Source organism: Hibiscus syriacus, unplaced genomic scaffold (genome assembly GCF_006381635.1).
Source record: "Hibiscus syriacus cultivar Baekdansim isolate YM2019G1 unplaced genomic scaffold, ASM638163v2 tig00116971_pilon, whole genome shotgun sequence".
Classification (NCBI taxonomy): Eukaryota; Viridiplantae; Streptophyta; class Magnoliopsida; order Malvales; family Malvaceae; genus Hibiscus; species Hibiscus syriacus.
In genome coordinates, this window is record NW_024063495.1 from 2065303 (window position 1) to 2091574 (window position 26272).

At 32.2% G+C, this 26272-nt stretch overlaps 3 protein-coding genes across 4 annotated transcripts; all 3 read right to left on the reverse strand.

Annotated features, from left to right (window-relative positions):
* Positions 1 to 1371: 1371 nt before the first annotated feature.
* LOC120191664 (40S ribosomal protein S24-1-like) lies at positions 1372 to 25786 on the reverse strand. 2 transcript variants are annotated; one of them, XM_039194572.1, is made up of 6 exons: positions 25683 to 25786; positions 25457 to 25498; positions 25193 to 25363; positions 24203 to 24289; positions 24060 to 24116; positions 1372 to 1419 (listed from the first exon to the last, which is right to left on the reverse strand). In XM_039194572.1, the coding sequence occupies exons 1-5, from the start codon at positions 25752 to 25754 to the stop codon at positions 24084 to 24086; spliced, it is 405 nt and encodes a 134-aa protein (XP_039050503.1). In that variant the 5' UTR covers positions 25755 to 25786; the 3' UTR covers positions 1372 to 1419; positions 24060 to 24083. The 2 variants fall into 2 exon arrangements, with proteins under 2 accessions (XP_039050503.1, XP_039050502.1); XM_039194571.1 differs by lacking the exon at positions 1372 to 1419 and having other exon boundaries at positions 23890 to 24116.
* On the reverse strand, positions 2759 to 13910 carry LOC120192113 (uncharacterized mitochondrial protein AtMg00810-like). Its single transcript, XM_039194954.1, has 2 exons — positions 13611 to 13910; positions 2759 to 3253 (listed from the first exon to the last, which is right to left on the reverse strand). The coding sequence occupies exons 1-2, from the start codon at positions 13908 to 13910 to the stop codon at positions 2759 to 2761; spliced, it is 795 nt and encodes a 264-aa protein (XP_039050885.1).
* On the reverse strand, positions 19897 to 21978 carry LOC120191663 (imidazoleglycerol-phosphate dehydratase 1, chloroplastic-like). The gene is made up of 8 exons (XM_039194570.1): positions 21707 to 21978; positions 21475 to 21596; positions 21270 to 21374; positions 21100 to 21192; positions 20744 to 20818; positions 20495 to 20557; positions 20266 to 20375; positions 19897 to 20102 (listed from the first exon to the last, which is right to left on the reverse strand). The coding sequence occupies exons 1-8, from the start codon at positions 21954 to 21956 to the stop codon at positions 20075 to 20077; spliced, it is 846 nt and encodes a 281-aa protein (XP_039050501.1). The 5' UTR covers positions 21957 to 21978; the 3' UTR covers positions 19897 to 20074.
* Positions 25787 to 26272: the final 486 nt, after the last annotated feature.

Below are 26272 nucleotides of genomic sequence, written 5' to 3' on the forward strand. Positions count from 1 at the left end.
ACATTTTATATTAGTAATGAAATTATCAATTTCATTCTATTTTATCCTTTCGTGTCATTAATTTTAGGGTAAATTATGCCGATACTCCCTTATATTTTCGGTATGATAGACTTTGATCATAAAAAAAATAAGGAAAATGGTCTCTAACATTATTAATTTGTTCAATTTCAAACCTCATCAACTTTTGTTAACTTTTAACGGAAGTATTATATGGCAATTAATTTTTTTTTTAAAAATCCACGTGAGCTTAAACCCTTAAGCCTTTCTTCTTCTTCTTGAGCTTAAACCCATAAACCTTCCACCCATGCCGTCTCCGTCACCATATCCACCAAAACACGGTTCAGATTCATCAAGTATATAACAAACAGAGCTCCATCGCTAGCCACCCACGAAGTACCCTCGTAGCTATGGCCACCACACCACACTTTAATCTTCCACAACCCTTGTAAACAACCCAACGCGCTGCCGATAAGTTGCTATTCTTCCACGTTCTTTTTCTTCTACTACTTCAATCACTTAGAGCGCTGACGTTAGTGAAAAACCCAGCCTGCTTATACGATAAATATGATCGTTGTTTAACCCTTTCCCTTTGTGATCAGTTTTTAACGTAAAGATTTCCATGAGCTGAAGGCGACGCCGTTTTATCGACGACGAAGAAGAAGGCAGATGATGGTTTAAGAAGACGAACGCATCTTTTCGTTGCTACTATATGGGAGGTTAAAATCTCTGAACCTCCAAAGCTTGTAGAATCTCGTCGAGTTACTCTCCGTACACGTGTTTGGTGAGGCTTCCCCCCGCCCCCGGTCATTTCTCAATTTTGCCTCTCTACTCGCAGTGCAGTCCCGCCAGCTACAACGTGCAAGACGACGACGACGTGTCACCGCTACCACTCTTCTGTAAGTTTTATTCTTCCAAAATACATTCAACGTCAACCCATCTTTTTTCTTCTTCTGGTTTGATTTCTCTAACAGTTGATTCTCGATCATTTGAAGCCAGTTTTGGGAGAAAGAAACTTCCTTGGAAAATAAAATTAGATAGAAAAAGGTGTGTGAAGAAGAAAGAAAACAAGTGGGAGGTTACTTTGTAGTTTGTAGTGTTGTTGGGTGATGGATGGGGCATCAAATATAATCAATCCATGAACAACATGTTTAAGTTATGTTATCATTCATGCTGGTGATGAAGAGAGTCATTGACGACAATAAAATTGGAGGAGGGTGGTGGTGGCTAAGCAATGAAAGATGAAATCGAGACTCTTTTCTCTTTGAAAAACCTGTCGTTGAATTCATCGTAATCCTTCACCGGCCGACACCACCATCAGAGACGTTTCCACCGAAAAAAGTGTAGCAATGTTCGTCGGAGAAGGACCAAGAATCAGAGCTACGACATGGGGGATTTTGTTATTTTTGTTTTTTTGCATGGTTTTGTCTGAGATGATGGTGGGTGATTAATGGGGAAGAAGAAGAAGAGGAAGGGGCGGCAGGGACCATGTGGTTTTTTATTTTTTATTATTATTTAATTGCCACATAATAATAATTTCGTTAATGGGTTAACGGAAGTTAACGATTGAGAGATTAAAATTAGACAGACCGATAATGTTAGGGACTTAAATCGGACTGACTGATAACGTTAGGTACAATTTTCCCTTAATTTATTTTTGCAACCAAAGTTGGTCATATCGAAAACATAGGACTATCGTCATAATTTACCTTTCATTTTACTAGTTGAAAAATTTTAATAAAATTTTAAAGGTCCTAGGAATATGTATGGATGCATGATTTTATGTTAGGGGTTGAATTTCTAAAAATTTATATAAGATCAAATTTATAGAATTCTAGAGTGATACTATCAATAGAAAATATAAAGAAATATCTAAAATATATGATAATTTTAAATTTTCAAACGAGTGACTGCCTCCAGTCACCTCTATTCATCTTTATTTAAGAATTGAACTCGCGACCCTTTAAAAAATTATCATAATCTTTAAAAATTGATTATTATTTTTGGAATGACACACCTTCAATTTACATGTATTAAAAATAAGACCTGATATTTGGGTAAAATTATCTTTTATTCCTCAACTTACAACTTACAATTTACAACAAATAAGTCCTATTTATACACAAAGCAACTGTCATAACTAACTCAATAACTAAAAGCTAATAAACTGTACAACTAAGCTAAACTAGTTAACACTTTCTACACCCCCTCAAGTTTGTGGTTGAAAAAATATCTTTAAACCCCAACTTGGAAACCAGATATTCATGTTGATGTACACCCAAGGCTTTGGTCATCAAGTCTGCTTGTTGTTCCCCTGTTTTGATGTGTTCAGTTTGTATCAAACCTTCTTGAATTTTTTTCTCTGACAAAATGACAATCTATTTCAATATGTTTAGTTCTCTCATGGAAAACCAGATTAGATGTTATCTGCAAGGTTGTTTTACTGTCACACATCAGCTTAGCTGGTTCCATACTCTTCAAACCCAACTAAGTCAGCAAACCTCTCAACCATACTATTTCAGCAGATGTTCCTACCATGCTTCTATATTATGCTTCAACATAAGAGCGTGTAACAATGTTTTGTTTCTTAGACTTCCAAGAGATCAGAGACATTCCAAGTTTAATGCAAAAACATGTTACAGATCTTCTAATCATTGGACAAGCAGCCCAGTCAAATCACAATAAGCAAACAACTTGTATTCACTTGTTGCACTTAATAAAATCCCCTGACCTGGATTTTTCTTAATGTATCTTACCACTCTTAATGCAGTTCAAGATGGGATTGCTTTGGTTTATGCATAAACTGGCTTAGAAAATGTACTACATAAGCAATATCTGGCCTTGTGTGAGTAAGATATATCAGTCCACCTATAAGCCTCTGAAAAACGGACTTATCTTGTAACAATTTCTCATCTCCACAAAGTGTTTCATCATATTTAGCTGTAATGAGCTTCTTGTTTTGCTCTAAAGGAGTTATAGCTGGTTTAGCTCCCCCTATTCCAGTTTCTTCAATCAGTTCTAAAGTATACTTTCGTTGATTCAACAAAATCCCTTCTTTTGACCTTATAACCTCCAATCCTAGAAAGTATTTTAACTCTCCAATATCCTTCATTTTGAAGTTCCCATTCAAAATATGCTTAAGTTCCATTATCATTACTTCATTGCTGTCAGTAATTAAAAGGTCATCAACATAAACCAGCAAGACAACTATATAATTCCCTTGATGTTTTGTAAACATTGAATAATCATACTTGCTCTGCATGTAACCAGTTGTAAGTAATGCTTATGTTAGCTTCAAGTTCCATTGCCTAGAAGCTTGTTTCAGTCCATAAAGTGATTTATGTAGCCTACATATAACACCCATAACCCGTATAATTATACATATACAAATTATAGATGTTATCCAAATTTGTAAAACCATTTTACAATTAAAAAGAGATTTAAAATTTATTTTCTTAAAATGGTAAATGATATTATAAAAATATCATATCATATGAATTATGTTTCATTATAACAAATTTGATTCAAAAGATTTTTTTTAAAAATGAATAGTACCCGTGAACAGTGAACAGTGGGGGTATCAGTTCCCCTGTAGCAGGGAATCGGTTCCCTAAATGCATTCGGGAAATTTTGTTTAAAACGTGGTTACTGTTCACTGCTACAGTAACTTCCGAAAATTACATATAAAACTCATAAAAATTGACCTTTCATCACTATCAAGTTACTAATTTGTTTCCAAATTAATTCAACAAAACAAATTTAACATTATCAAATTACATGCCACTATCTAAATCAAATTCCATCATAGGATGTCTTACTGATATTGCAATATACTCCTCGATGCTTGATTTTATTTCGAACTCTTTATTCTACTACTGGCTTTTTACCTACGTGTGAAAATCATCACAAGCTAAGTATAAACTTAGTGAGGCAATTAAAACAATATACAGTGCAATACAATTCATGCATGATTTTCAATGTCAAATTCAAAATACCATTTTATCATGTTACTAGCATGTCCAATATTTTACCATGATCAAAATAATATAAAATCTCTTACCATTTATCCCATAAGCTCTTAAGCTTATTTTACCAATATACTTACCGTTTAATACCATAAGCTCGTAAGTTTATTTTACCAATATACTTACCATTTAATACCATAAGCTCGTAAGTTTATTTTACCAATATACTTGCCATTTAATACCATAAGCTCGTAATCTTATTTTACCAATTTATCATTTATTAACCAATAAACCATAAATCATACCCCATAGTATAACTGTATGAGGAACCCGGTATAGGAGTCAAATATTGCACCGAAGTGCTGAGGTCGAGCTTTGCTCACCTAATAATGCACATTAGTGCTGAGGTCGGGATTTACCCACCTAGTACACCGTAGTGTTTGTATCGTGTCTTCACTAGACACTAAGGCCTGCACTATGTGCCTTCTCTAGACACTCTAGTGCTACCTAATACGCAGCTGCTAGACTCTATGGTATGCCATTAATACCACTGATCCTCAATAACATACTTGGGCATGTAGTCAATTTTATTTGATCCATCCATGGCAAAGTATATCAATACCATTTAACATTGGGCAGTTCATACCCGAAATATCATTCATGATAAAAATCATATATGTCCATGATAACATCATATGCAAAAATCAGTGATCAATTCATTTTATATTCAACCTTTGACATTTTTAGAATATGTCAAATATATGATAAATGACATGAATATCATGTCAACATAAACAAGGTCGACTTATCGCAAGTCTTCCAGATGATGTATAAAACATCCATGTATAATGTCATGCATGTATTGCACTCACCTTGACAATTTAAAATTTTCCAAATATGTGTGCCTCACTATTGTCCACAATAAGCCCTTTTATATTTGATTTGCTTCGATTATAAATCAATCACAATCTGTATAAATCACCAATTTATAACGATACATATGTTAGTATTATACTAACATAAACATATCCCATAACAACTCCATAATATACTTGAAACTAATCACCACCAAATACTTTAACACTTATTAATTCCTTTTAACATTGGAACCTACTTTTCCAATATACACAAAATGGCCCTTCACCATTTTATCACTTAGATTCTTAATACCAATAATTCCATTATTGAAATTATTACCATTCAAAGGCTTTTACAAAAGCATAATGTAACACCCCTAACCCGTACCCGACCGGAATACGAGTCTGAGGTGTTACATTGACTTCTCAAAACATTTACTTTTACAAAATACCCAAGATTCAGTTTGATATTTCTAATAAACCCATTTACTTTCTATGATATAAAACATATGGTTTTACAAAACTGATTAGAGCATATCTAATACAAATCTTTTAACTACATGCCAACTAGATTCTATATAACAAAATACATGTTATTCATTTATGTTCTGATCTGACCTTCAGTAAGGAGAAACTAACATGTCTTGCTCTTCTTAGCTTCTCTTCCTACTTTCCTGAACCTACGTGTGAAACACTAACACGCTAATTCATAGACTTAGTGAGAGGTATAAATACATATATAAATTATCAAATGCATGTACATATCATGTAATACAACGTCATACTTGTATACATACTTTTTCATGTAACAATTACATACACACATGCATGTCATCATTTAAATTTTCTCATACTCTTATATGATTATCCTTTCTATCTCTTATCCCTTGTTCCTATGATCTCTTATTTTCATATTCTATATCTTATAACATGTTCTTACATCATCATATGAGTCATTGATATTCATTCATATATATATATATTAACATATATTCATGTACATCACATAACAAATGCCATAACCCATAACACACATTCTTTCCTATAACACATACAAAAACATGTAACACATTTCTCATTACAACTCATATTTTATTGTTATCATTTTTTATTAGCCCATGCACACTACTGAGAACTTAAGGTATGTGAGTACATAGAGGTTGTGCACTATGCTGTCACCACAGCTCGTATAATTCCCACTAGGGGCACGTAGAATTTGTCCCGAATGACCACGTAGATATCCCGAAGGACCACATATAACACATATATCCCAAAGGACCACTATGTCCCGAAGGACCGTGTAGACCCTCGACTCTTGGCATGCCAACTATACCTATAGCTCTCATAACACATGACATGGGCATTATCTTTTACCTCATTACACATTCGCATATTCATATCACATAGCTCTCTATCACATTTCATATGATCACATAGTCACGTAGTTTTACTTTCACGTAGCATTTTTCCATGAAATTCACATTATTCATCCTTTTCACACATGGTCACATCACATAGTTCTTTATCTCATTTCATATAGTTCACATATACCTTTTTCTCATATGCATATAACATATTATTTCTTATCTTTTAACTTATATTACATATGTATGAAATCTTATGACTTATTATCAATATCTCATAGATCACTATCATACAACACATATCTCATAACATGTAATGCAACAAGGCATATTCACCTAGATCACAAACATAGAGATGCAATTACATCTAAACATATGCATAGACTCAAATTTCTCTGATCATCATATCACTACATGCTTATATCTGGGTACTCATATTACCTAATATCAAAATTAAGGTTGAGCAACGAAACCGAGAAAACTAAAAAACCGACTCGAACCGACTAAAACGGTTCGGTTTGGTTTGGCATTATACGATTCAGTTTTCGGTTCGGTTTAAAGTCCCAATTCTTTTAATTCGATTCGGTTCGGGTTTTCCATATGGAACCCATTTATTCCATATTGAACCGAATAGATAATTTTTTTAAAAAAAATTATAGTTTCAAGTGATTTTTTCATTGAAAAACCGATAAACCGAACCGAAAAAACCAGTTTCGATTTTTTCGGTTTTTTAACCATTCGGTTTCGGTTTAAATTTTGAAAAGCCGTTTGTTTCGGTTCGATTCAATTTTTGGTAAAAAATCGAATCGAACCGAAAACACCCCTAATCAGAATTAGACTTCTCGCAAGTCATAATTCCTTAACATAACTACACTTCATATCATGTACTCACCTTATCACCAATAACACTACCAAACTCTTTCTCTTTCTTGCGTATCTTACTCTGACGACCTATCCGAACTTTGCTTTCGATCGATATCTACAGAATCATGTATTAATACTTACCAATATCCAATTGATATACTATAATCTATCAATTCTTAGACTGAAAGAAAGATCTATTTCATTTCCCATTGAAGTGCATAGGTACATTCCACAGTGTATCGATGCATCTCTTAACATGTGCATCGATGCACTACCCCATGCATCGATACACAATTTACATTCGATGTTTCCATTTTAAGGGGTGTATCGATGCACTCCCTCTGCATCGATGCACTCATTGCATTCGATGTTCATTTATTTGAGAGTGCATTGGTACACAATGAATGTGCATCGATGCAAACAACCCAGAAATTCCAGTTAGAGCACGAAATTCACTTTCTTTTTAGCTCAACTCTTCATATTTCATCCCCTTTTATATTCTTAACTCACATACATATATTCAAACTCATTTCTATTCATTAATCACCTCTTTAACATCAAAATCCTATTCTCCATATGTAATTCAAGAATTACACTAAATTTTCAACATGTTCCAAATTCAATTCTATTGTTTCTAACTTCTTAATTAGACCCTTGACAAGTCAAATTTGGTCTGGAAATCCCATAAATGTCTTTCTAACAAGATTTCATTTATTCACTTCCTTCCTTTAATCCTTTCTGTACCTTTCCTCTTATTGTTTTATGACAAATTAAGCTTCCCTTAAGCTTAAGAGTCACTAGATAATCAAAACCAAACTTAAAATTCAACAAGAAATCAATTAACCAGAAACTTACCTTTGCTCTTGGCTTCCACGTGAAGAAGAAAGAAAAATAAAAAGAGAAGAAGATAACTCTGGAGAAATCTCTCCCTTTCCACGTGGTTCCCTTATCTTTTAAAGGAAAATAAAAATCTTACTTGTCAATTGACCATTTTACCCTTTAATTCATTCAATAATTACTAAACAACCTTCAACTATATTTCCAATAAGTCATTGAACTATTTAACTATTCTACTTTTATCACTAAATTTCAATAATTCTCATTTTAGTCACTGACCCAGATTTCAGGATGTTACAAATCTCCCCTCCTTTAAAGAAAATTTGTCCTCAAATTTTCACTGAACATATCAATAAGAACATATCTTCTAATGTTCTCATGTTGCCTCATTTACTTAACATTTCCTTCCTTTATTTTTTTCAACTATTTTTTTCCTTTATATATTCATTTACTATCACTTATCAATTAAACAACAACCAGTAACTTCAATCCATTTCTGTCTTTTCTCTCCTTCTATTCTGTATTTTCCTTTGACCATTTCTAAAATTTCATATAATGTCACTAATCACGTAGACATTAACATCAATTTTCATCACTTAACCTCATAAATCCATCTCTAATTACCTTATAACAATAACCAAACTCATTTTCCATAATCATTTGACCAAGAACACAACCTTAAATCTTCTTTAAATATGATTAAACATGCACTTTAAATAATCTTTTCTCATAACCTTGCACACTTTTCGTACTTCTATATAGAACTTATCATCTACACTTCCATATAACCTTCATCATATCTGATCCCTTAAACTCAATCCTTTTCATTTTTTTATTCCATTATTCCTTTATTCATTCCAAATTGAAATCTCCTTATAATCTCCTTATATTCATATACTCTTGTCCTATAACATACTCATCTCTGTGTACCAATCTTCATTCTTGTACCCATTTACTTATACAGAACTTCATATCTCTGTATTTTCCTTTCTTAAAACTCCATACAATTACTTTTCTCCTTGTCTACATCATAGTTATCTTATCAGAATACACAACTATATTCAAATCCACATCATAATTGATTAATTCTGGTACATTTTTTATCACATACTCTGGTTAGCCAACGCTAACTCTTTCCATCTTAACTACAAATCCTTATCATATACACTCTTTCTTATACACAATATTATCCCTTCATTTCAAACTCATAAGCTCTGACTTTATACATCTTATACACTTATCACTAATACACTTATTCTTGAACTCTTCAACCAATTCTCACTACATCATTTGATCTTTTAACGCTCTTATGGTGACACTTGTTCACCGTATTCTATCTTATCCACGAAATAACAAAACTACTCCATATCACTTTTCTACTTCAAAATAGTGAAAAACTTTCTATTCTTATTCAGATGTGATTTCAACTTTTTGAAATCAACATTTAATCTTATAAGACACTTTCTGAGGTTTTCACTCTTCATCCTGCCTGGCCAGGGGTGAATTGCTATCACCATCAGATTTGTCTGCTATCGATTCACTTCAATAATTTCTATAATCCATTTCTACTATATCATACAAATCTTATTCTATTAGCAAGACAATATACTCCTTACACTATTAGATCAGAAATTTTCACTCTATGTTGTCATGTACACATTTTTTTAAAACTATTTTACCTTCAGTTTAAGCCTAGAATCGGCTAAACCTTAGCTCTAATAACATTAAATGTAACACCCCCAACCCGTACTCAACCCGGATACGAGTCTGAGGTGTCACATTGACTTCTCAAAACATTTACTTTTACAAAATACCCAAGATTCAGTTTGATATTTCTAATAAAACCATTTACTTTCTATGATATAAAACATATGGTTTTACAAAACTGATTAGAGTGTATATAATACAAATCTTTTAACTACATGTCAACTAGATTCTATATAACAAAATACATGTTTTTCATTTATGTTCTGATCTGACCTTCAGTAAGGAGAAACTAAATTATCTTGCTCCTCTTAGCTTCTCTTCCTGCTTTCCTGAACCTACGCGTGAAACACTCACACGCTAACTCATAGACTTAGTGAGACGTATAAATACATATGTAAATTATCAAATGCATGTACATATCATGTAATACAACGTCATACTTGTATACATACTTTTTCATGTAACAATTACATACACACATGCATGTCATCATTTATATTTTCTCATACTCTTATATGATTATCCTTTCTATCTCTTATCTCTTGTTCCTATGATCTCTTATTTTCATATTCTATATCTTATAACATGTTCTTACATCATCATATGAGTCATTGATATTCATTCATATATATATATATTAATATATATATATATATATTAACATATATTCATGTACATCACATAACAAATGCCATAACTCATAACACACATTCTTTCCTGTAACACATTCACATATATCCTCATATAAAACATGTAACACATTTCTCATTACAAATCACATTTTATTGTTATCATTTTTGGTTAGCACATTCACACTACTGAGAACTTAAGGTATGTGAGTACATAGAGGTTGTGCACTATGCTGTCACCACAGCTCGTATAATTTCCACTAGGGACGCGTAGAATTTATCCCGAAGGACCACGTAGATGTCCCGAAGGACCACATATAACACATATATATCCTGAAGGACCACTATGTCCCGAAGGACCGCGTAGACCCTTGACTCTTGGCATGCCAACTATATATATAGCTCTCATAACACATGACATGGGCATTATCTTTTACCTCATTACACATTCACATATTCATATCACATAGTTCTTTCACATAGCTCTCTATCACATTTCATATGATCACATAGTCACGTAGTTTACTTTCACGTAGCATTTTTCCATGAAATTCACATTATTCATCCTTTTCACACATGGTCACATCACATAGTTCTTTATCCCATTTCATATAGTTCACATATACCTTTTTCTAATATGCATATAAATATTATTTCTTATCTTTTAACTTATATTACATATGTATGAAATCTTATGACTTATTATCAATATCTCATAGATCACTATCATACAACACATATCTCATAACATGTAATGCAACAAGGCATATTCACCTAGATCACAAACATAGAGATGCAATTACATCTAAACATATGCATAGACTCGAATTTCTCTGGTCATCATATCACTACATGCTTACATCTGGGTACTCATATTACCTAATATCATAATTAGACTTCTCGCAAGTCATAATTCGTTAACATAACTACACTTCATATCATGTACTCACCTGATCACCAATAACACTACCAAGCTCTTTCTCTTTCTTGCGTATCTTACTCTAACGACCTATCTGAACTTTGCTTTCGAACGATGTCTACACAATCATGTATTAATACTTATCAGTATCCAATTGATATACTATAATCTATCAATTCTTAGACTGAAAGAAAGATTTATTCCATAAAGATTTATTCCATTTCCCATTGAAGTGCATCGGTACATTCCACAGTGTATCGATGCATCCCTTAACATGTGCATCGATGTACTACCCCATGCATCGATACACATTTTACATTCGATGTTTCTATTTTAAGGGGTGTATCGATGCACTCCCTATGTATTGATGCCCTAATTGCATTCGATGTTCATTTGTTTGAGATTGCATCGGTACACAATGAATGTGCATCGATGCACACAGCCCAGAAATTCCAGTTAGAGCAAGAAAATCACTTTCTTTTTAGCTCAACTCTTCACATTTCATCCCCTTTTATATTCTTAACTCACATACACATATTCAAACTCATTTCTATTCATTAATCACCTCTTTAATATCAAAATCCTATTCTCCATATGTAATTCAAGAATTACACTAAATTTTCAACATGTTCCAAATTCAATTCTATTGTTTCTAACTTCTTAATTAGACCCTTGACAAGTCAAATTTGGTCTGGAAATCCCATAAATGTCTTTCTACCAAGATTTCATTTATTCACTTCCTTCCTTTAATCCTTTTTATACCTTTCCTCTTATTGTTTTATGACAAATTAAGCTTCCCTTAAGCTTAAGAGTCACTTGATAATCAAAACCAAACTTAAAATTCAACAAGAAATCAATTAACCAGAAACTCACCTTTGCTCTTGGCTTCCACGTGAAGAAGAAATAAAAATAAGAAAAAAGAAGAGAACTCTGGAGAAATCTCTCCCTTTCCACGTGGTTCCCTTATCTTATAAAGGAAAATAAAAATCTTACTTGTCAATTGACCATTTTACCCTTTATTTCATTCAATAATTACTAAACAACCTTCAACTAAATTTCCAATAAATCATTGAACTATTTAACTATTCTACTTTTATCACCAAATTTCAAAAATTCTCATACCCGATTTCGGGATGTTACACATAATTACAATTAAGTACCCCAACTATGCAATTATTGTACTTAAATCACTAATCTTTTCAAACTTCCAAAATAGTCATATTTCATATCTTACACTCATTTAAATTCCCAAAACGACATTTTCCAGCATAGTACATCACTTATATATCACTTACACAACAACCCCGTCAATTTTCTAGAATTTACGAATTGATCCTCAACTTTTCAAAACTTATAAAATGGTCCCCAATTTTTCTAAGGCTTATAGAATACTTCCTTCATCATTTCCATCCCATATATAATTTTTCCATAATTTTTCTCACTCAAACCATTCATGGCTGAAATTTAAAGAACAAGTTCTAGAAATATTAAACATGTTCTAATCATCTTTCATGCTTGAATATGAATCAACTACCTCACAAATATCAAGATCCATCATTAATTTCATGATCCTTTATATGAACACAAACCCTTAGATTTGGTATCTTTGAACACCAACAAGATTATCATACAATATTGGTACCAAAAGATAGCGTTTTCGCATATAACAATTTGCTTTTTACAACTTACTCAAAATCCTAAGTAAATTGCTTGAAAATTGAGTTGAAGTTTTCTCTTACCTTTGAAGAACACCCACGGCATGGAGAAGAAGATGAGCTGAAAATGTTCCACCATCATTAATACTCTAATATTAAATAAATCTAGCACATGTCTTAATATAGTATAATGGATTGTTTTATTCAATTCAATAGGAAATTCCATGTTTGCCATTAATGAATCTCCATATTCACCATAAAACCATGACAACTCATCCTTATCATCTTTCAAAGTCAAAGATGAATTATTTTTTACTTTGACTCACGAAATTGCCCATGAATTTTCAAAAATTGCATTTTAGTCCCTAAATTCCACTGTTTCGGTCAAATATGAAAAATTGCACGTTTCCAAACCAAATTTCTCTGATCCAAAATATTAAAATAATATTTTCAACCATTTTATAACATCCTTCAAATTTTTGTAAAATTCTAATTCGATTCGAATTACCAATTCCTTATCGGCTTTAACCCTTTTCAAATTTTTCTTTACTAAAATTTCAAATCCAAAAATATGATTTCTATAAAACTCCATTCTTAAGAGTAAACCATCTATTTATGGAATAAAATTCTTTTTAGGAAATTTATCACTTAATTTCCTCAAACTTTTTCCCAATTTTATACTTTGACCATCAAACTTTCAAAATTTTTATTTTGGTCATTATCTAAATTTTTGGGGTATTACACTACAAACCCTAGACTCCCCCTGGCTGCAAAAACCATCAAGAAGTGCCATATAGACTTCTTCAACTAAGTCACCTTGCAAAAATGCATTGTACACATCCATTTGATAAAGTGGCCAGAAAAAATGAAGGCAAAAGCAAGAACAGTTCGAGCAGTGACTAACTTAGCAACCGAGGAGAATGTATTCACAAAGTTAACTTCTTCTCTTTGATTGAATCCTTTAGCAACAAGGCGAGCTTTGAAATGCTCAACATCTCCATTGGCCTTGTACTTAATTTTGTACACCCATTTGCATCCTATTGGAACTTTCCCTAAAGGTAGAGTAACTACAAACCAAGTGTTATTTGACTCCAAAGCATCAATCTCTTCCTTCATGGATTGGATTCACAAAGGGTTGGTAATGGCTTCAGTATAGGTTTTAGGTTCAATTAAATGAGAAGTGGATGATAAGAAACTCTGAGTTTTGGAGAGTAAATGAAAATAAGAAATAAAATTGGAAATAGGATATTTACTTGGAAGAGATGAAGATTGGTAGGATTGAATATAGTCATGTAACCAATTAGGAGGTTTGACAACCCTAGTAGATTTTCTGAGGTGGACACTAATTTTGAGGTTGAATAGGTGAACTAGGAGGACTAGTTGAGACTTGAGGTGATGCAAAAGAAGAAGAAGAAGAAGAAGAAGAATTAGAAGACATATTAGGTACAACAGAATGTATTGGAGGAGATGATGCAGAAATATCAAGAGTAAGAAAGTCATAATCATCAACAACAGGCTGAGCAGGGAAAAATGAAAAGACTTGTTGATTGAAAAGGCAAAAGGAAACACTTTATATGAAAGACCACATCACGGTTGACAAAAAAAGCACTTTATATGAAGATCAAAAAATAGATAACCCTTTTGACTTGATGAATAACCTATAAAGACAGAAGGTAAGGCCTTTGGTGAAAATTTGTCCATATAGTTGACTTTAGTTGTATATCAAAGACAACCAAACCCTCTTAGATGAGAAAGATCAGGTGAATTTTTATAAAAGACTTCAAAATGACTTTTTCAATTTACGACAGCAGTAGGAAGCCTGTTAATGATATAACAGGTTGTTAAAACACACTCACCCCAAAATTTTATAGGCACATGAGAGTGAAAACGAAGAGCACGGGCTACCTCTAAAAGATACTTATGCTTGCACTCAATAACCTCATTTTACTGGAGTGTATGAACACATGAGATTTGGTGAATGATTCCAAGATATGAGAAAAGTTCAGAACAATGATCACTAACAAAACTCACCACCATTATCACTGCGAATATACTTAACTGAAGTAGAATGATGATTTCGAACAAGGGTAGAAATTTGTTTGAGAAAAAGGATTGCATCACTCTTAAGTCTCAACAAATAAACCCAAAACATTCTAGTATGATCATCTACAATAGTAAAAAAAGATTAATTACCATTATGTGTTGAGATTCTATAAGGTCCCCATAAGTCAATATGAATCAAATCAAAAGGCTTAAGTGATCTAAAAGAACTAATAGGAAAAGTTAACCTTGACTGTTTTGCAAGAGGGCATACAGATTTTAATAGTTTATAATAATTATAAGATATTATCTATTCAAAAATTTTATTAATTATTGATAATACATATATATATTTACAGATATAACTATTCGAACCTAAGACGTTTAAAAGAAATAACACTCCTTAATTACTAAAATCATAAATTCATTTTTATTCGTACATTGTCTGACGTGTAATGTTGACATTTTTTTCAAAAGAAAGTGGGTGTATCTTTTATTTTGCAATTTGAATTCGCATTAGTATAGTAATAATAACTCATGTAATGAATATTTGGATGTCTATTTGTATCAATTTCTCTAATTTTTTAATATTATTTAAATTTTTAGTAACAAATAAAATACTTGTAAATATTTAAAATCACAATTTTAATTTAAAAACTTTAATTTTATGATTCAATTTAGTATTTAACTTTTTTATATAATTAGATATTTAAATTTGGCTTTAAAGTTTAATTTGGCATGTAATTTTTTCTGGTCCTATTAAGTACATAAACTTAACTTTTTAATTCAAATTAGTACTTAAATTTTACTTTTTGTTTTAAATTAGTTAAGCGTCGTAAGTACTGATTTAAATAAAAAAGTCAAATTCATATATCAAACTGAACTAAAAAAACCAAATTCAGGTATCTTATTAGTTATTAGACCTAAGAATGTTTAGGTACCGAACTGAAATTTAAAGCCAAATTTATATACTAAATCAGATAAAAATAAAAACATTTAAGTAGCAAACTGAATCTAAAAATCAAATTCAATTACTAATATATATATATATATATATATATATATATATATATTTTTGATTAGTTTGGATAAGTACAAAGTAATATCTGTTTAAATATAATTCTAAATTATTTAACATTGAACGCTCATATTTTTTATATTTATAACTCTCGAACTTGAGACATCAATTAATAATAACAATTCTTTTACTATTAAAATCAGTCGATTCGTTATTTGGAGTATGGGACCCTCTGGATTTGAGGGGTGTAACGTTTGGACACGTGAGGCTGAGGGTGCCCATAATGATGTTTGCCAATGGGTGGAAATTTAGATATTGGGAGAGATGACGTGATTGCGTTTTCTCAAAATTCAGATCCTAAAACTAGAGAAAATTAATAAAAATAGTGGTTCTTTTATTAAAATATCATTCTGATAAAAATTAATTTTTAATTTATTCAAAATTATTTTTTGGATTGCTATTATATATGTTATGTAAAATAAAGAATACCAATTTAAGAATTAATTTACATTGAAAATTAATTTAAAATTTAATCTTTTCGGTTAATATCTGAGTAAAAAAGTTAAAAGTTAAAAGTTAAAAATTATATTATTTTTTTAAAATTAAAATTATCATAAATAAATAAGATAAATAAAATTATAATTATAATATTTAAATAAAAATCTTGATAGTTAAAATAGATTCGAAATAAGAATAAAATAACTATGGATAAAATTTAAATTATTAATTTAAATTAAGATTTTACATAAATTTAGATAAATTATTCTATCAATTAGAAATTAATTTAGAAAAATAAAATAATTAAACTTAATAAATAACACCTAAAATTTAACTCTCAATATTATAAATAAACTAAAATAAACTAAAAATAGCTTATTATTTAGATCTTTACAACAGAATCAATACATCTTTAACAAAATTAAAAATAATTTAAATATGATAAAATTATAAGAAAATAATACAAATGTATTATAAATGGTTGGATTTTATATTCGGAACGAACCGCAGTTGTTGTGTTGTTTTGGTTTGTCTTTTTTGGTTGCTCTCTTAGTTTTAAGGTTTCGTTTTGATTAATCCAAATCGATCCAGGTCGCACACCTGACTGTGGTGGGTGAGTTTCTCAATGGAGATTTTTTACCTACATAATAATTCGAATTCAAAAATTACTTAAGTAATATCAAACTACTTACCACAATTGAATGAACCATGTTGGTCCCGGTTATTGTTTACCTGCGACAAAGATAATGACAAACGGAGATGAAATGATATGACATGGTTGGTCCATAAATTTCTCAATTTAAGATTTTGTTTTATTTTTGTCAAATTAATTAGGGTTTTGAAGATTAATAGGTTGAGAGAGAAAAAATAAGTAAATTGTAGTAGATGTCATTTTGATTTATTTTCTTATGATTTTGGCAGTCCAAGTTTCAATTAGCATGTTTCGGTCATGAATGTTATTGATTAGTTTCAATTTGATTATTAATAAATTTACTTTTATACGATGTAACATGTTAATTAAAATGATTAATTTTTTAATTTGGTCGTTGAACTTTTTAAGATCTCACAATCAAATCTATGAATACCCAACACCACCATAATCCTTCCTCGGCTTCCCACTATTCCTCGCTAGTACTCGTCATTACTAAACCAACTAATCCCTGACATCATCCTGGACATAAGCTCAAACCAAAGACGTGACACGACCAAAGTCTTTACCCAAATCAACCTCAAGACTGTCAACCCAACGACCTTTACCATTGTCATGCATCCACCATCTCACACTATAATTATTGTCACAATAAACTTTAACTCAAAACCATTTATCACTCAACTCGAGACATGATTACAACAAAGAAGAAGAAATAAATCCATCACTCGATGTGTTACTGATGATTAGAGTAGTCGCCGGTAAATTCCAACGGCGAATGTGTAACTCAAACTAAGAGTAACATAGTTTAGTTTCAAGTTAACCCAATGATTGATGATGTCAGATCAGAAAACCTTATAATTTAGTTTCGTTTTGAGGAGGTTTGAACATTTTTTGATGAGTCTAAACAAAAAAATATGAAGAAATGATGAGTCAACCGACACAACTCTAGGTCGGAGGTGACGCCAGAAAGTGGTGGCTCGACAACTTACAATGGCATCGTATAGTTTTCTATTTGATTCGAGTTTAAGGAAATAAAATAGTAGAAGAAAGGAGAGCTTTGTTTTGATGCAGCTATCGATTGGATCAGCATCCAGTAATATGGGCTAAAAGAGAGGTTGAGTGAAATTTTAGGGTTTGTAAGGTAACAAATTAATAAAACAAAATATTAGGGGCTAAAGAGATTATTTACCCAAAATATCAAAGATGGTTTCGTTGTGTTAAAAAAATCAATTCAAATGTAAACAGACCTAAGTTTGATATCAGATAAATATAATTCATTTTAAATGAAATTAAGTTTAATAAAACAAGATAGAATAATTCAATATTTTTATATATCACGAAATATAACACCAACTTCAGTGACCTCAGTGATAAAGGAATTGTTGTTATTCCTTAAATATAGCATCGAGAATGCTAGAGGTTCGAGCGATCAATATCAAAAGATTGAGAGTAAGTATTGTTGGTAATGCTTAATCCCACATAGTGTTGGAAACACTATTGGGAATGGTATTTAAGGCTTGACATTCCACTTCCTTGTTGAGTGATAGAGAACCGCCGCCGCCGTCCGTCCGTCTCGGGTCGTGGTCGTGGTCGTGGTCGTGGTCGTCTTGAGGAATTTCTCTTTGAAAGAAACAAATGGAAAATGTGAAAGATATCAACTGATATTTATTGAATTTCAAATACTTCTTAGGTCCCTATCAATTTTAAAAATCAAGCAACCAACCGACCTAACCTGTAGACACCTCTACTTTTACCATTAATGTTAACTTGTTCAACCAACCAAGGAGATAAGAATTTAACCATTAATGTGCCCATCTTTACTCTTTCCTGCAGTTGTATTATGTACTATCAGCACAGGAGGCCACATAACCGAATCATCTCGGTTTGCAGTTGCTTCATCTGCAGGTATGAACCGAGATGTGGTCGAATAATCAGGGGATTCGAGTTGTTCCATCTCATTTAACACACACAGAACCTTGTGTAAGCCTAAGTGATCAACATTGCAAGTCAATATTACCGGAGTAGTATGTGTCATTATCAGACCATGCATATATCAGTGTTTCTACAACTAAATTGTCAACAATGTAAAAAATTTACGATAACATCGTAACATTCGGAACAGACTCATAATTTTATGTTAAAATGCTTGAGTTGTTTCCTAATTTTTACTCTTCTTTCCTTACATGTTGCCGGTTCTCGTTTCCTAGTTTTCCACGGCCCCCAGTATTTTAGGTGCAATTGCTTTCTAAGTCCTTTTTAGTCTTGAATCTTACCGTCCTCATTTCTTGAGTTCAATTACTAAGTAGATCCTAAAGTTTTAAAACTACAAATTAAGCCTTGACTCCCTAATTTTTTAATCGAATTACCTTTTAGGTCCCTCTTAAATTTGAAATTTAGGTAAGTGATCTATCATTCTTCAATTTAAATACTTCTTAGGTTCCTATCAATTTTAAAAATCAAGCAAATTAGACCTAGCTCGCAAAATTTAAAATTTATCCATGTAGACAGTTTCTTACAATGTGTAGGATATGCATAATTGTACTTTATTCATTAATTTTAAACTGAAACATAAAAACATATTTATCAAAATTTCCCTATATATCCAAAATTTTCAGTTAAAATGTATCTACTTAACTCTCAAATATTTATTGAAATTTAAATAGAAATATATAAATCTATTAAATCATGAATCATATAGGGGGTCCAAGCCAGCATAACATCAGTTCACTGCAAAGTACTCCGAGACAAAGCATTGTTCATCATCATGAATTAATGACATACAAGAGGGTTCCATTAACATAAATTGTAATTTTCAATACAAATTAATGTTCAATGAGGAAAACCGAAAAAAGATCACTTTTGAGCTACGTTGCTCGGACTCTTTATTTTTCTTGAAGTAACCATGTTTGACACGTGTCTGACACATGAATACGAGGATATGACCTTCAATGATCCTCTATATGCTCGTAAAATCTCAGAAAATATAACCATACTCGTGTCGATATCCCAAGTCCAAGTAATATATAGCTTGTGAGCCTCAAATGCCCAAAGCTTCCAAACTTAAAATAAACATCAAGATCTTGATAGAACCCCTTTTGAGCTGCATAAAAATGTTTCAGCAATTCATAAGGATGGAAGCACACGTGAAATTTGCAACATAACAACTACCTTTTAACTTTTCAGAAACTCAAAATCTGTTTTGGAGGGGGGGGGGAGAATTGTATGATAAGCATTTAATTTATCAAAATCACATAATATCGAACCTTGGTATAGTCCCAAGGCGACGTGGATCGTACTCCGTTGCCTGCCTAAGGGCCCTAGCGAAAGCCTTAAAGGTTGCCTCAATAATATGATGTGAATTTTTTCCAGCAAGCTGCAAACACGAAAAGCTCTACAGCTCAAGTACTTGCAATATTTCTTTTTTGTGAGTACTATAATAGGGCAGACAATGTGCTGAAAATAACTTGTATACGCAAGAATACGTATTACTACCTGCCGTATGTGTAGTGTCATGCCAGAAGTATTGACCAAAGACTGGAAAAAATGCTCCACCAACTGTGAATATTAGATATTAAAAGTGTGTTGGTGAAATTCAGCATAAATATATTTCGAAAGAAGGCAACATTAAGGAAGTTGCCCGCAAGAAAGCGGCATAAAACGGTGAAACCCCATCGACAAATTTCCCCCATAGTCAACAAAATAAACATGGTTAAACCAGATGATATAAACAATGTGGAATACCTGAGTGTCATATGTCCCGACTCTTGCCGTAGGAAAGTTTAAATCATAACTTAAATGCGGTCGGCCAGATAAATCCTGCAACAAAAACAATGCGAAATTTAGCATGGCTACGAATTCAAATATTTGTTGGGAAACACGGTTTTTGAAGAATTACATTAAGAAAAATTCAAAGTCAGTAATGTTTCATAGAATCATCATCATCATGCCACATTATAAAAGTATGAGGATTCGTCAAGAAATCATCAGAATAATGAGGAAATATCTTGGATTCAAAAGTATTGATGGTTTCAAGTTTCGAGTTTCAAATAGTACCATTGGATCATGGTTAAGAAATAACCATGCAATGAATGTCATACCAGTGAAACATGCACTAATGCCTCATCGAGAGGAGCTGAAAAATCACCAAACCGGTTAATCCCTTTGCGGTCACCAAGTGACTGAAGCAATGCCTGAAAGAAAACAGGGCAACTCATTTAATTCACCCAGCAATACAAATCAAAATCTTCACCTGTTGACAGTAACCTACCGTTCCAAGAGCAAGGGCAACATCTTCATTGGTGTGATGATCATCAATGTGAATGTCTCCGGTAGCCTTGACGTGCACGTCGAACAGCCCATGAGAGGCTAATTGCTAGGATTAAAAAATTCATGGAAAGTAAATCAAATTAAAAGCTCAGAAGAACAAAAAAAATCACACCAAAAAAGTTAAAATGGAAAACAAAGAAGCATACATCCAGCATATGATCAAGAAAGGGAATACTTGTAGTAGAATTAGCAACTCCAGTTCCATCCAAGTTTATCTTAACCCACACATTCGTCTCTTTCGTTACCCTTTCCACTTCTCCAATACGACCTAAACCACTCCTCAATAAGGAAAAAAAAAGTTCAGACCCAATATGGAAAGAGATTAGGTAAATGAAAAGAAAAGATTTTATGGTATTTTGGGGATTGGGTTTTGTTTACCTGAGACAATTGAAGCGGAATTTGGAGCAGGAGAGGTGTTTCTCTGGGGAAAAGAGGAACAAGAAAGCGTTGATTGGGAATTGTTGTTATTCATTTGTTTCAAAGTGAGAGGGGAGAGTGAGTGTTGGAGAGGAAGAAGAGGGATTGAAGTATGTCTATGATGAACACTGGGCTTGGATTTTAGTAGCGTGATTGCGGCGGCGTTAGAGGAGGAATTGTGGAGGAGGCGAGAGGAAATTGAAAGCTCCATTTGTGGATGTTCCGAAGGGAAGTGGGAAGAGAAAATACAAACATCTGTTTTGAAAATCGGATCGGACCGGCCGGTTCAACCGGGAACCGTTGCTTAATCCGATTCAATCTAAATCGGTTGAACCGCTATTAGTGAACCGATCAGAATCGCTGAACCGTTCGAACCGGATCGGCTGAAAATCAGAAAAAATCGAAAAAAACCGAGAAAAACCGGGATTTTTGTTTTTTTAAAAAAAAAAATTAAATCAAACAACGTCGTTTGTTAAACGAGCCAAATCGAACTCGAGTATTGCTGAGCTCGACTCGAACTTGAAAACTTTTAAAATAAGCTCAACTCAACTCAACTCAAACTCACAAGCTAAAAATTATCAAGTTCAACTCAAACTCGAAATATAATATTGAAACTTGAACTCAAAAAGGCTTGAACTCAAAAAAAAATTAGAAGCTCGATTGAAGCCTAAAATTCGAGCTTGATTGAAGTGAAAGAATAGTTATATAATTATAGTTTTATAATTTTGTTATGATTTTTTAACCCCAAATTTATTTTTTTTATTATAGTTATATAATTATATTTATTATTTAATATGTTTTACCTTAAATATTATGTTGTAGTTAATTTGAATCATTTTGTTTCACTTGATTTTTATGGTTTTTAACTTATATATGTTATGACTTGCTTTGAATATAACTTGTGATATAAAAAATTATTTTTTATTAAATATTTTTGGTATTTTTATTTAATTTTTTAAATAATTATGACATCGTCCGGTTCTTCCGACCGGTTGGACCGGTTCGACCGGTTGAACCAGTGAACCGGTAGCATGACCGGTTCGCTAACCGGTCCGGTTCTGAAAACCATGATACAAACAGAGAAAATACGACGTCATTCTTTTTATTTTTTTGAAGATATGTCCCTAAACTATGACTCCCATTCTAGATTAGTTTTCAAACTTTTAAATATTTCTGTTTCATCCTTATACTATGCTCCTCATTCTAAATTAGTCTTCAAACTTTTTAATATTTTATTTTCATCCCTAAATTCATCCAAATATGAAATTAGTTTCAACCACAATTTGACCTCAATTTTAATATTTTTTTCAACCATATAATGATATAAATGGCCTAACAGTTTTATTAATTGGGATGTGATTAACATATATCGATAATTTAGATATGAAATTAAAATATTTAAAAGTTTAGGGATTGATCTACAATAAGAATCATAATATAGGGATGAATGAAATATTTAAACATTTGAGGACCAACTTAGAATGAGGGTCATAGTGTAAGTATGAAATTAGAATATTTAAAAGTTCAAAGACTAATTTAAAATGATGGTCATAATTTGGGGCCACGTGGTACAATTAACTCTTTTTTTAACTAAAAAGGTTAAATATACGAATTGGCCCCTAAATTTGGTTATTTTTCTCAAATTGGTACCAAAATATGTTTAAATCATTTTGACACCTAAACTTTTAAAAAAATATATTCAAGTTGATACATATATTGACTTGACATTTCAATAATCTATAAAAAAAATTATTAATCTGGGATAAGTACAATGTAGTATTTATTCAAAAATAACTCTCAACCATTTGACATTGAACGCTCGTATCCCTGACATTTCTAGTGCTCGAACATAAAACCTAAAAAAATATCAATAATTTCTTTACTACTAAAGTCACTAAGATTTGTGTCAATCAATCAAATTATTGATATAACATCAACCAGTTATTAATAACGGGAGTGTCACGTGTCACATCCTAATTAATTGCTAAAATACAATATAAACACCAAATTCATGTACCAACTTGACAAAACAAGATCAGGTACCAAATTGAGAAAAACTACCAAATTGAATGGATAAATATGTTAAACCAAAACTTAAATGCCAATATTTATTTTTGGATTTAATTATGTTGGAAATCCTTGTACTCATTTGAAGTTTAAAATTCATTTCAGATTAAATCACCACAGGAACAGGTAAGTAAAGTAGGCCCAGAAAACAAATTTCAAGTGGTACACTCAACAAGAAGTAAAATAAGCTCAGTATTTTATTTGAGTTCAATGGCAAACAACAGGCAATGGAGGTAAATGAGTATGAAAACTAGCTCATGCCTATAGGACCTCACTTCTTCTTGGCAGCATCTCCAGCCTTGGTCTACAAAATGTGGGCAAAGTCGCCATTAGTAGACGAAATAAATTCCGGGAAAAAGAATAGACGAAAACAAAAACACTCCGAGTTACCTTCTTTACACCTCTGATCTTCTTGGCCCTGTTTTTCCTTTCCTTCATCTGCTTTCTAGACTTCTCAACCTTGGTATCGAGTCCATTCTGTCATCAGAGGAAAAGAGCTTTAGTATTGATGATGCAAAGCATGCATGTGCATATTACCACATGCACTCACTTGTATAAAGCGCAGAAATATCATATGCGCGTATGTGCAGATTGCTTGAAGCTATTATTTTCATTGGTTGTGTAACCCCAAAAGCATGAGATATTGTCCGATGCATTGAGAATACTCTTTATACGAAGGTAAAGACGCATTCAACATGGGAAACACTGACTTTACTAAAATTATTTCTACATTACCAAAATATCACCCCATGAGATAATACCTAGCCTCATGCAATGAGCCAAAATAACAAGAACCGAATAGCATAAGAATACCATCTATAACGACATCTCGGCCAAACTAGAACATCACAACTAAAGTACAAAGATGATAAACTTATTTAATCTAAGTTAGTGTCAGAAAAGAAAACTCACATAGTTTTTCAAGCTTCCCAGTCGGCACCTTCTAAACAGCAGGTAATTTATATTACTCCAAATCTCAATCAATCACCACCATGAAATGAACAGGCAATCTAGTAACAAGTCATTATCAGCCTCCATTTTTCCGGCTTATATTACTCCATATTCTAACATATATTCGAAAGAACAAACAACATTTATGGAACCAGTTCTAGCCATCCTACAACTATTGAGAATCTAAACCAAAGTTTGCAAATGCTAAAAGTTCTAAAACGAATGCGGTATTTGTGATCTATATATATATGTTTGATCTTTTTAAGTCCTTAATTCATTTGGTAAGGTAAAGCAACACCAAGTACTTATTCAACTAGAGAAATCAGATGCCACATTAAACATAAAGAACAAGTGAAAAGCAAATAACCATTCATCTAAACGATAACGCTTAAACCGAGATATAAATCATTGAAAATGGCAGTGATTTACCCTGATCAAGCGGTACTTAGGCTCATACTTCTTTGCATTCTCAACTGAGTCATAAATAAGCCCAAAACCAGTTGATTTCCCCCCTCCAAAGTGAGTACGGAACTTGAATACAAAAATCGAATTTGGGTCTTTTACTTCATACATCCTGTCCAATTTCTCCTTCAACTCAACCTACACTCGAGTCCATTACTTAAATGAGTAAAAATGTAAGGAAACACAATTACATTGGGAACCTTAAATTAAGCAAATTACTCATTAAAATACCTTTGAAACATTGGGTCTTCCAGGATGACGAACATCCACGATCTGTTCCAAAATCACAAAACAAAAAACAATAAAGATGGCAACTTGTTAAGTTCTAAGAAAAAACCCATTTTGTCAAATCTCTTACTCTTCAAGCTCTTCATACATTTTCTCGGTAAACAAACAGAGAAACCTAAGGAAAGAAGAAAAAAAGCAAATGAAAGCTAAAAAAATAAAAGTAACCCACGAATTGTTTCCTTGAGAGGAGCCTGTTGGTCATGAACTTCCTAGTTCTTATGGTAACAGCCTTTTCTGCCATTGTTCTGCACGTGCAGAAGGAAAAGTAAAGCAATGGATAAGTATACGTAGTTATATACATATATATAGGTTGACTAAAGGGGAGAGAGAGCTAATGGCTTACTTTACTTAGGGCTTTTTTTCGAAGATGCCGCTGGCGGCGGTTGTTGTAGGTGGTTTTAGTACAAGGCGCCGGCGCTGGAGCTGAAATGTAGAAGAATGTTAAAGTAGGGTTTTCGATGAAAAAAGAGGAAAGTATTTACGGTCGTGTTTGGTTGACTGGAATAGTATATCCTTCTTTCAACCGCGATTAATGATATTCTATACTGGATATAATGATTACTTGTTGGGTTTATTATCTTTGTAATGAAATTTAAGAACACAATTAAAAATAATAATAAATGTTTAAAACTTTTTTTTTCTTTTAGATGATTTTAATATAAATACAATTGAATAATGTTGTGGAAAATAAAATTCTTCACACAACAATCTATGAATTATTTATTATAGTAAGACGATTGTTATAAATTTGTAATGTCA

Coding starts and splice junctions, on each gene's coding strand:
- LOC120192113 (XM_039194954.1), bottom strand. CDS start 13,910: ATGAAGGAAGAGATTGATGCTTTGGAGTCAAATAACACTTGGTTTGTA. Junction 3,254..13,610: donor GTACAATGCATTTTTGCAAG/GTGACTTAGTTG, acceptor GGTTACATGCAG/AGCAAGTATGATTATTCAAT.
- LOC120191663 (XM_039194570.1), bottom strand. CDS start 21,956: ATGGAGCTTTCAATTTCCTCTCGCCTCCTCCACAATTCCTCCTCTAAC. Junction 21,193..21,269: donor TTGCCCTTGCTCTTGGAACG/GTAGGTTACTGT, acceptor GTTTTCTTTCAG/GCATTGCTTCAGTCACTTGG. Junction 20,558..20,743: donor TCGGGACATATGACACTCAG/GTATTCCACATT, acceptor TAATATTCACAG/TTGGTGGAGCATTTTTTCCA.
- LOC120191664 (XM_039194572.1), bottom strand. CDS start 25,754: ATGGCAGAAAAGGCTGTTACCATAAGAACTAGGAAGTTCATGACCAAC. Junction 25,499..25,682: donor TCCTCTCAAGGAAACAATTC/GTGGGTTACTTT, acceptor ATTTTGGAACAG/ATCGTGGATGTTCGTCATCC. Junction 25,364..25,456: donor GAAGACCCAATGTTTCAAAG/GTATTTTAATGA, acceptor ACTCGAGTGTAG/GTTGAGTTGAAGGAGAAATT.